This window comes from Pseudorca crassidens, chromosome 19 (genome assembly GCF_039906515.1).
Source record: "Pseudorca crassidens isolate mPseCra1 chromosome 19, mPseCra1.hap1, whole genome shotgun sequence".
NCBI classification, from domain to species: domain Eukaryota; kingdom Metazoa; phylum Chordata; class Mammalia; order Artiodactyla; family Delphinidae; genus Pseudorca; species Pseudorca crassidens.
This window is the reverse complement of record NC_090314.1, coordinates 8474400-8486427: the sequence shown is the minus strand read 5'-3', so window position 1 is coordinate 8486427 and position 12028 is coordinate 8474400. Positions and strand designations below refer to the sequence as shown.

The window sequence follows — 12028 nt, the reverse complement described above, 5'->3', positions numbered from 1 at the left end:
GGGAAAGGAAAACCCATAGAAACTATGTTAGGGAGCATATAATTAAATGTTTTGTTGTTGCTGTTTCTAAGTAGTCAGTAGGCCCAGCACATGAGTTATGGGTCCTTTCCCTCACTGGTTTGTGATGTTTGCTCAACCATATTCAATTTTGAGTCTATCAAACTGCTTCAAAGTATCTATTCTTATTCTGTTTCATCAGTATAGTAAGCCATCTATATGCAATACTCTTTAAGGATTGTAACTTTATTGTGAGTGGTAATATTTTTATAGTAAAGGTCTGTATCATTCATTTTCATTTTCCTTTCCTTTTTTTTGAAGTTCTTCTGTTCTTTCAAATGAGCTTTCATCATTTTGTCAAGTTCTAAAATATAAATTATTAGGGTTTTGATTGGTGAGCCTTAAAACCTTCAAATTAATTTTGAAAGAATGGCCAGGCCATCTTTATAATATGTGATTTGTTTTTCTTTGTTCATACCTTCAATTATGTTTCTCAGAAAAGTTTATAAGTATCTTCATATAGGTTTTGAGTGTTTCTTATTGTTATCTCTATGTAGTTTTTAATTTTTTTGGTCCTATATAAGATTGTTTCTTCACTTTATATATATATATATATATATATTTGTTTTGTTTTGTTTTTTGTGGGTTTTTTTTTTTGACCGTGCCACACAGCATGCAGGATCTTAGTTCCCTGACCAGTGATTGAACCTGTGCCCCCTGCAGTGGAAGCACGGAGTCTTAACCACTGGACTGCCAGGGAAGTCCCTATGTATATATATTTTAAAACAACTTTATTGAGCTTTATTTTATGTCAAAAATTTCACCCATTCCAAGTGTTAGTAACTTTATCAAGTAGTGTAACCATCACCATAAATCAATTTTGCAACATGTTTATGCCCCTCAGTAAGATCCCTCATGCCCATTTGTAGTTGATCCTCACTCCCACCCCCAGCCCTGGTCAACCACTAATCTACTTTCTGTCTGTATAAACTTGCCTATTCCGGACATTTCTTATAAATGGAACAATACAACATGTGGTCTCTTGTGTCTGACTTGTTTCATTTTGCATAATGTTTTGGGGTTCATCCATGATAGAACATGTGTCAGTAGTTTGTTATTTATTATTTCTGAATAATATTCCATTTTACAGATATGACACATTTTGTCTATATAGTCATCTTAGGTAATTTTCAGTTTGGGGCTATTATAAACAATGCTGCTGTGAACATTTGCTTGCAAGTCTTTGTGTGGATGTATGTTTTCATTTCTCTTGGGTGTATACCTAGGGGAGAAATTGCTGGGTAGTACAGCAGTTTTATGTTTAACTTTTTGATAAACTGCCAAATTATTTTCCAAAGTGGCTGGATCGTCTTATATCCCCACCAGCAATGTATGAGGCTTCTCATTTCTCCACATCCTTGACACTTATTATTATCTGTCTTATTTATTGTAGCCATTCTAGTGGATGTGAAGTAGCATCTCATTTGAGTTTTAATTTGCATTTCTGTAATAATGTTATTGAGCATATTTTCATGTGCTTGTTGGCCATTTATATATCTTCTTTGGCATCATTTCTGTTCATATCATTTATCTATTTTTTGATTGATCTGTTTGTACTCTTTTTTGAGTTCTAAGACTTCTTTGTATATTCTGGACATATTGCATATATGTTTGCAAATATTTTATCCCAGCCTGTTGTTTATCTTTTCATTTTCTTCACGGCATCTTTTGAAATGCAAAAGTTTTTAATGTTGATGAGGTCCAGGTTGTCAGATTTTTCTTTTATGGACTGTGCTTTTGGTGTTGTAACTGAGAAATCTTTGCTTAATTTCATTATATCTTTAACTTTCTTTTCATTTACCTATAGGAGAAAATTGTTTTTTTGTAAATTTATCTCCTATTTTTCCCATCTACTGCCCCATATTAAAAATTCTAAGAATTATGCTCTTGATTCTCCTTTTAAGTCACTTCTAGAATTTCTAGTTATATTTGAACCATACACATAATATGAAGCATAATTAAACTATTCAAGTTTAGTTACTAAGTGTGTGTTATTTTTGGTAGATCATATGTCACTCATTGCTCTCAGTTCTTCCTGTCACGTTTTGAGAAAGACATTTACCAACTAGTGTAGGCAAACAAAGATGAGCACTAGGTGATGAAGGACCTCATAACCACGTGGCGTAAGGAATGGATCTTAGAATTGGAGGTATTTATGCTGAGAACAATTTTCAAATTTTAAATATTAAAATATTATAAGATGGACAGATTTGTTTTCGGTTGTTGCTAAGGACATTCTTCTATTAGTGCTGTTTCTTATGTTGAGCTGGGAACCTATCACAATCCCTGGGTCTTTTTCCTGTGACTTGCCATCTAACCACATTGCCCCCATTCCATGTACATGCGAGTGCTTGGAAGATTAATTTGCATTTGTTCTTCTTAAATTTCACTTTGTTGGGTCTACCACATCATTTTCAATTGCTAAAATTATTTAGAATTTTGGTCTACCTTCTATCTAATCAATTATTTCTTAATCCAAGTTATCTATGAATATATTGAACATCAGGAGTCTGTGTCCTGGTAATGCCACTAGAGGCCTCCCTCCAGGTAGATATTGTTGCATCCACGTTCATTCCTCAGTTATGATTATTGAACCACGTGGTAGGTGGAATTCGAGGAATGATCCCCAGCGACGTTTTCCCTTGTATCATCTCCTCTTCTTTGAACGTGGGTGAAAACTATAAATAGGATGATATTATTCTCATGATTATATTTTGCTTTACCGCAAAAAGGAAATTATTCAGGTGAACCAGTATAATTATATGAGACCTTAAAAGTAGAGCCTTCTCCTGGCTGAGGGCAGAGGGAAGGTCAGAGAGGCTTGAAGCATGAGAAGAATTTTTCATGCCATTGCTGATTTTGAGGATGGAGGGAGCCCTGTGCAAGGATGGTACAGTGGCCTCTAGGAGCTGAGAGATGCCCCAACCTCAGCATGCACCTAGGACCTCAGTACTACAACTGGTAGAATTTAATTCGGCCAAGAATTCAAATGAGCTTGGAAGCAGGTTCTTCCCCAGAGTGTCCAGATAAGGGTCCAGCCAAACTGGACCTTGATTTTGGCCCTGTGAGACCCTCAGTAGAGGAGCCACCTGGACTTCTGACATACAGAAGTGAGATAATAAATGGGTATTGTTTTAAGCCCTTATTGTGTGGTAGCAATAGGAAATGAATACAAATCAAGTGATTTCACCAACTCTAAGATTAGCCAGACCACACGTCTGGGATAGCCAGTCTATACATACCTGAAATCAAGGTACAACACCTTTGATATTTTCATTATCTGCCAGTTGTTTGTCTAAAAAAAGGAAAGCTACATTTCATATATTTATTACCTTAAGAAATAATACCTTGAAAGTGGATCAGCTTTCTGTTTTCTAAGGCACTTTCATATCTCTTGTCTCATCTTGTCCTCACAAGAGCCTGGTGGGTCAGATAAGAACAAAGCCTGTAGACATCATTTGCCCGAAGAAAACAAAACCCGCTTCAGCTCGATATTAGGAAGGCCTTTCAAACAATTAGAACTGACCCACGGTGGAAGGAGCTGGCTTCTAAAATAATAAACATGGCTCACTGGAAGAAAAGGCTCTGTGATTGTATTTGAAGGATTTAATGGGAGAAGCCTGGCATGGTTAAAGAGCCAAGCCTCTGAGGCCTCTTCCAGCACTAAAGGCCTGTCTTCCCAATATGCAGTCAGACTACATTGATCCATATTCATGTTGTGGTCAGTTGGTTAAGGCAACAGCTCTTCTTAAAGGATTCCTTCCCATTTTCACAATGCAGTTGTTTCTGAGGCAGCAGATTTATCTAAATTCCTTTGTACAAAGAAAATACTGTGTGATGGACCCCAGTGACACATGTTTTTAAGTCACCAAAGTTTAATAACCTGGCCGAGTTTCATAAACACTTTGCAGTAGAGGCAAGATTTGAACTCAGTGTGTCTGACTCCTGAGTCCTTGCCTTAAACCACAATAGCATGATCTGCCCCCCTCACTAGGAAACAGGAGCAGATTGAAGGAGCCGGCTTAGATGTTTAAAGAGATGGATCTAACCATCTAACTAAAGACCACAGACAGAATCTTAGAGGAGGAGCGTGTGTCCCAAAGAACTAGGACATCCTGCTGGCTCAGTGGCCCCCCACGCAGAAGAAGGGAATACTCTTTCTTTCTTTTCTTTGTGTTTTCCTCATGGCCCATGCTAAAGCCCCACTGTCCCTGCCTTGGTTATTAGAACTCCTTAGACAGCCAGCCCACTTCCCCTCCCTGAACATCAGTCAGTCCATCTGTAATTTAAGGGGATTAGATTAGTTGATCTCAGAAATGCCTTCCAGCTCTAGAGTTCTATTATTATGGGCAAATGTATGTGTATTTTGACATTTCCCCCCACGTGCTTCTTCTGGCGATAATCAGAAGCTCAGTAGATACTCAAAAAGAGATTGACACCCAGTTCTAAGGGTTTCTTTTGGGAGATTCTTGAGTTTTCTATAAGAATTCTATTTTTGTGGAACCTTGTGCTTCTAGACTCTCAGATTCCTTGAGAGCCCTGCTGCTGCAGAGAGAAGAGGTCTGAATTGCCCTCTGGCTGGCAGAGAAGGCAGCCATGGGACAGAAAGGGGGTGGGAGAGAGAGTGGGGAGGAGAGTTGCCTGGGGGCCAGGATTCCACCCATCCAGGCAGCTGCCTTTCCTCCTGGGGGGTTACAGGGCTGCAGCAGGCCCTCCAGGTTCTGGAAGGAACCTGAGGCTGGCAGAGGTAGAAGGCCTTGGGGCCAGTCTGGAGCCAGAACTCAGCCTAGGAGAGCAGGTACAGTTAAGGCTGCACATGGAACTCTGAAGATCTAGCTACCAGTGTTGGAGAGAAGCATTGCCAAATGGTAACAGTGACCGAGCAAGGTGAGATGGGACCTAGCTTTTCACCTTACCCCTGACTCACCTCACTTCGTGGCCCACCTAACAGATCAACAACTCTGACGTGAGCTTAATCCACAGGGAAAAGTGAGGCAGCTGCGTGAGCCCAGCTCACCAGGAGTTAAATGCAGCCAGCCCCCCATTGCACAGGAAAACTCCAAGTAGAATCATAATTCTGCATACTCTCCTCTCCACCTGGAGAAACTACCTTCCTGGGTTTCATCTTCAAAGGCTGAGGTAGCTATGGGAATTTCACACTTAATTAAAGGAGAGTTCAGGAACTCCAAGTCTTTTCAAAACAATTTTGGTTGCAGTGAGGATGCAGTCACCATCTGGCAAGAAAGGTGTTAACTCAGAGTTTCTGGTCAACTCTAGCATCAGATTCAGAACCAAAGAGGGTGCATTTCAGAGGACCCCTCAGATGTCCCCTCCCCATCTAGCCTGCAAGTTGAAAGCCTCTGTACTGATTCTCTAAGTATTAAAAAGGTCAATGGCACGGTTTTAAAAGCTTTATTGAGATGTAATTTACATGTCTTAAAGTTCACCCATTACAAATGTACAAATCGATGATTTTTAGTAAATTCTTAGACTTGTGCAGCCATTACCACAATCTAGTTTTAGAACATTGCCGTCACCCTGTTTTCAGTCCGAACTCAGCCTCACCTCCCTTCCTAGGCAGCCACTGATCTTCTGTCTATCTCTGTGTTTTCCAGACATTTCATAAATGAAATAATATGAGATCTTTTGTATCTGACTTCCTTCACTTAGCATAATGTTTTTCAGGTTCATCCATGTTGTAACGTGTATCAGTACTTCATTCCATTATACTGCTAAATAGTATTCCATTGCATGGATATATCACATTTTGTTATTCCATTCACAGTTGATGGACATTTGGGTTGTTTCCAGTTTCTTAGCGTTATGGATATTGCTGCTTTGAACATTCCTGCATAAGTCTTTGTGTGAACATATGTTCATATTATCCTTGGGTAATTCCTAGAAGGGGAATTGATGAATCATATGGTAAACTTTACTTTTTAAGAAACTGTCAAGCTGTCTTCCTAAGTAGCTGTACCATTTAACATTCCCACCAGCAATGCATGAGGTTTCCAGTTTTCTCACATCCTCACCAGCACTTGTTATTGTCTGTCTTTTTGATTGTAGCTCTCCTAGTGGGTGTGTCATGGTATCTCACTGTGGGTTTAATTTGCATTTCCCTAATGATCAATGATTTTGAGCATCTTTTTATGGGCTTATTATCCAAAGGCACATTTTGTCATCTTCTTATGAGGATATATGTGGAAGAGGTGTATGACATATATAGTTGGGAGTCACAGTGGAGCGCAGTGGAGTGGGAGCTCAGCTGAGCTACTCTGCTCGCTCACCCCATTGTTGAGGGCTCAGGGAATACTTGCGGGTGAAGTCATGGCAAAAATGAGCCCCAGGGGGCTAGGAACCATCAGCTAAGCGGAACCTGATCCAGGTAGATTCTAGGAACGGTCAGGAGCTGGATGGGGGAGGAGAGAAGGACAAGCACAGTCCTACTGTGTCTGGCACCTTAGTCTGTTCAGTCAGCTATAACAAAATACCAAACACTAGGTGGCTTATAAACAACAGAAATGTATTTCTCACGGTGTAACTGGACAAGGCCGGACGGAACCCAAGTTCAGCTGCTCGCCGTTCGACAGGCCAATTCGAGAGACAAGTGTTGGTGGAAAAGGAAAAGTTGCTTTATTCAGGAGCCCAGCAACGTGGGAAGATGGTGGACTAGTGTCCTAAGACCATCTCCAAGTTGCCGGTTAGGAGACAAAGGTTTTAAAGGCAGCGTGAGAGTGAGGGAGGGGGCTGCAGGGAGCCTGGTTGGCTTGTCCTATTTGCGAATTGGTTGGCTTCAATGTGAAGTTTCGAGTATCACCAATCATCTGGTTTCAACCGGTCTGGGCTCTAAGTGCTGGCGGTTGGCAATTTTCACCTGGTGGGGTCTGCTTCCGGTGAGAACAGCTTGGGGGGTGTGTCGGGCCTGTATCTGTAGCTTTCAGGGGCCTGGGTGTTCGGGACCTGCTGTGGGACTCGTCTAGAGTCTAAACTGTACCAGTTTCCCGGTCCAACAGGTATTCTTTGTTTCTCCATCTTCGCATTTCCTAATCACCAGCCTTTGGAGACTCAGGGGAGGCCTGGGAGACTAAAGCAAAAGGCTGTTATCTTAAAGGACAGGGGCACAGGGGCTTGTATGCAGTTTCAATCCCCCCTTTGATACCCCTCAATCTTGAGGGGAACAGGTGTTGGACGAGAAAAGGAATAATGTTTTGGGTAAAGAGGTTAATCATTAACTCGGTAGAGGAACTCAGTTTTCGGGGGACTTGACCTCAACAGTTTTGGACGCTGGGAAGTCCAAGATCAAGGTGCCAGCATAGTCGTGCTCTTGTGAGGGCCCTTTTTCTGGCTCACAGCTGGTGCCTTCTCATGGTGTTTTCACATGGTAGAAGGGGCAAGGACCACTCTACCTTAATAAGGCACTGAGCCCAGTCATGAGGGCTCCACCTTCATGACCTCGTCACCTCCCAAAGGCCCCACCTCCTAACACCACAGTCTTTGGGGGTTAGGATTTCAACATATGAATTTAGTGGGGACACAAGTGTTCAGACCATAGCACTGGGCAAGTGAAAATAGCTCTTCATGAATGGACTTAAACATACTGGGGCTGGGGGGAAGGAACCAATGAGAAATGAGCTAGAGAAGTAAGCGGGGGCAAGGTCAGGAAGGGCCGGGCTGAGAGCCCCTGGTGCCCTTCAGCGGGGGAGCATCATGATCAGATGATCCTTTAGAAAGTTCCACCCACAGCGCAGAGGGGACCAGAGCGGGGGGCTCTGGGCTTTCCTTCACAGAAGCTGTGCCAAGTCTCTCACGGCCTTGAACCTCAGCTCTATCTCACTAGGACCCAGCAGGGCCAGAGCTATTTGTGGGGCCACCTGTGGCACTGAGAGTGACCTCCACCCTCCTGTGTTTGGCAGGTGCTACATCACCCTCACCCAGTCTCTGCACCTGACCATGAGTGGGGCTCCAGCAGGACCTGCAGGCACAGGCAAGACAGAGACCACCAAGGACCTGGGCCGAGCGCTGGGCATCATGGTCTACGTGTTTAACTGCTCCGAGCAGATGGACTACAAGGTACAGGCCCAGCCTCGGGGGGACTAGGAGCTGGGCCACGGCTTCATCCTCACCACCCTGGTCCAGCTCAGAGGCCCAGACAGGGACGTCCCTGCTCCTTCACTGGAGGCCTGAGGACCCTTGCCCTCAGGAGCTTGTGGACCTCCCTGTAAACTTTAGCACCGTGGAATCCACTTCCACTGATGAGCTTGGCAACCACAGAGAGATGACTTCACCTCTGGGGTCTTCCTTTCGTCATCTATAAAATGGAGAAGCTGAACATATATCCAAAGGCCTAAATTCATTATTTGACCCAGAACCACAGAAAGGCTCATAAGTGGCTGATATAAAAATCTTCACATAAAAGTCATAGATGTGCTCTTGTGTAAAAGTGGGCATTTCCCCAGAATTTCTACAAGGGCAAAATATTCTAAGTTTGGCTTCCGAAGACATACTAGAGTAACCTCTATTCTTAGCAAGAGGTACACAAAGACAAGTGCAAGGGTAATGTTCTTCATCCAGGCACTCATCATTTTTACATTTTTTAATGTATTCCGGGCTCTGTGTCATAGACAAATGAAAAAGAGACAAGAGGCCCATTAGGTCACTTCTCTGCTAGCAACATTCTGCTCACAACTAGACCTTATTCAGATTCTTTTTTTTGAAAAAAGCATAATAACAGATTGTCTCACTGTCTCATTTCTATTTTGTTTTATTGTATGTATTTTTGTAAACTACCTTAAGTTCCCTTTTGAAAATAGAATAGCAGGTAAATAAATTTAGAGTGGAAAAAGAAAACGTTTGCACTAAATAGATCAAATATTTATATGTATATATGATGTGATATATTGCCTGTAAAATAAATTTAATTTAAAAATAAATTTAGGGGCTTCCCTGGTGGCACAGTGGTTGAGAGTCTGCCTGCTGATGCAGGGGACACGGGTTCGTGCCCCGGTCCGGGAAGATCCCACATTCCACGGAGCGGCTGGGCCCGTGAGCCATGGCCGCTGAGCCTGCACGTCTGGAGCCTGTGCTCCGCAACGGGAGAGGCCACAACAGTGAAAGGCCAGCGTAACGCAAAAAAAAAAAAAAAAAAAAACTTATTACTGAACCCTGACCCCACCAATTCCTCTAAGAGTACAGGGTGAAAGGAGGAGTCTGCCCTTAATTTGTCTGAACTGTGCAAAGCTTCAGTCATGTGCATCTAGTACAGACACAGATAAGAGCAAGAACAGTAGGCATAGCTGTAGTGAGATACAGCAAAGGTAAGGTGATCCCTTCCTAGACACCAAACATCCTTTGTAACCAAACAGCCTCAATAAGTAAGCAGTTTGCAAACCTCCTCTTCCCTTTGTTGTCCAGCTATTCAGAATTATTTTTATCTCAGAGTACACACCAGCAATCAACTTAATTTATTGAGCATCACCATTGCTCAGCATCTGTTGGGAATCATGGGAGGATATCAGAGATAGATAGGTAGGTAGATAGATAGATGATAAAGAAAGAGAGAAAGAAAGAAAAAGAAAGGAAGAAAGAAGGAAGGAAAAAAGGAAAGAAAACATAGGCAGGTCAACAGATGACAGAGATGAGAGAGATAATAGATGAATGATAGATAGATATAAATAGATAGATAAATGATAGATGATAGATAGATAGATAGACATATAAGAGATAGATGGGTAGGAAGGAAGGAAGGAAGGAAAGGAGGAAGGAAGAAAGAAAGAAAATAAAGATACATAGGTAGATGACAGAGAGATGAGAGAGAGAGATAATAGATGAATGGCAGATAGATAGTTAGATAGATAGATAGATAGGGTGAGCATAACCCAGTCCATTAGGAGAGACAGGAACGATATATGAAATAATTAGGGGAGATAGCAGACAGCATTACCCTGAGTGCTAATGCGTGTTCTACGAACTCTAATCCCTGGAATGCTCCAGAGCTGTGGGAGAGCCACCAAGTGCGCTGGTCAGAAAAGACATCGTGGAGGAGGTGAGAGCTGAGGTTGTTTAAGGTTGTTAAGGTTTGGATGAGCACCAAACAGGGCGTGCGACATTTTAACTCAACCCCACCCACTAAAACATCAGCTTCAAAAACAGGACCGAGTTCTTTGTGCAGTTGCTGTCCTTCCCCTGCTCCCTGTGCTGACTTCACCCTGAGCTCTCTTCACAGGGTTTGTCTGGGGTGAGGAGAGGAAAGGAGTGAAGGTCAGAAAGAGCCTTCACCAGCGTCACTCACAGCAGCCCATTCTGTTTCAGTATCTCCAGAGAACAATCTAGAAACAAACATGGAACCACGGTGGAGTCCATTTGAGTGGCTTGGGGAACAGGGGAGGCTGGGAGATGGGGTTGAGCAGGGAAAGGAGGAACACAAGACCACTGGGAAGCTCTGACCTTGAGGTGTCAGGCCCCAGAAACGGTGCAGGCTGCAGGACTGAAGCAGGAGCGTGATGAAGACAAACGCTCTTTAAGGAAGACTCCCTGGGCAGCCAGATGAAGGGAGACAGGAAGAGACTGGAAGTGGGGGGAGGAACATTTTTAGGAAGAACATTGCAGTCGTTCAAACCAGAGAAGCAGAGAAGCCGGATGATGGGGTAGCAGAAACGGAAAAGAAAGATTGAGAGGCTTGAAAAAATTAAATGATACTTAGTGAACATGGGGAGGGCGTGGGTCGGTGGTTAAACAGAGGAGGAGGAAAGAGGAGAGTTTGGGCTTTGTCAAGGACCCTCACAATCCCCTCTACCTCAGGAATTCTGTAGGGAGGCGTTGGGTAATGGGGTGGACTCAAGAACTGTGTGGAGGCTTGGGGGAAAGGGTTAGGGTTAGGGTTTGCTTTACTAGTGCTGGTTGGAAAACCCATAAAACTAGCCACTTTCTCTGGAAATGGTTGCTGTTTTAGTGCTAAGACGTTCTTCATATTATAGCAGCAATACTTTCCCCCTGGACCTCAATCTGGAGAGGCTATTGCTGAAACATCAAATGACTTTGAATCTGAAAGTATCTGGAATTCTGTGACTTCTCCATGGCATCGATACTATAGAACTCCCACTCCTTGAGAAACCCTGCTCTCTACGCTTCTGAAACATTATCCTTCCACAATTCTATCTGGTCTTGCCTTCTTGATCTCATTTTTGACCCCCTTTCATCACTTCAAGTTTTACTTTTATACGGATGACTCCTGAATCTGTTTTCCAGCTTAACCCAAGTTCTGGTAGTGTCTTTAACTAGGCAGTAGAGGCCTCCGTTTGGATGCCCTTCTCTCATATTCGGTCAATACTCTTCTCAGACAGTTCCTGCTGACTCCCTGTTTCCTTCCGGCCAGGTTCCTCATTGCATCAATACTAATCATCTTATTTTTCCCCGTAGGCCAGGGTGGACATCTTAAGACATCTTAATTGTTTCCTGTCCTTCCTTCCATCATTCCAATCAGTCAGCAATGTTTATTCTTCCTTCAGCAATGCTCTCGCTTCCAGGCCTTCAACCTTATTCTGAGAGCCCTTATGCTGTCCCAGAAACTCACCGTGTTATGGCAAGGCAACAGCCCAGCCCAGCCCAGCTAATGGTACCATTGTGCTGTTGTGGTGACATCTTAATTGTTTCCTGTCAAAAAACGGGGCCACATGGAGTCCTGGGTTCTGCTCAGGCCCTTGGGGGTAAAGTGTGGGGTGACGATTATCCCCCTATGGAAACTCTACTTTCTTCTGTTTTATGTATTGGATTTCCATTTGATGAAAGGTATCCACAGCTTTAAAATGTTTTAAAACCACTGTTAGCTGGAGAAGCATGGATTTTGATTCTCAAAACTCTGACTTAGTGTTTATAACCTTTGACAGGTGGCGATATATATATAATGTGTGTATGTGATATACATATATGTAATGTGTGTATATGTGATAGTTGACAGGTTGTTTCTTGTTTGTTT

General features: G+C 42.9%; 1 protein-coding gene across 1 annotated transcript in view; it reads left to right on the top strand.

Moving 5' to 3' along the window:
• DNAH9 (dynein axonemal heavy chain 9) overlaps window positions 1–12028 on the top strand; it is a 300225-nt gene that overhangs the window by 99572 nt on the left and 188625 nt on the right. The window contains exon 27 of the mRNA XM_067716537.1: window positions 7971–8127. Within this exon, the coding sequence (XP_067572638.1) occupies window positions 7971–8127 (157 nt within the window). The remainder of the gene's footprint in view (window positions 1–7970; window positions 8128–12028) is intronic.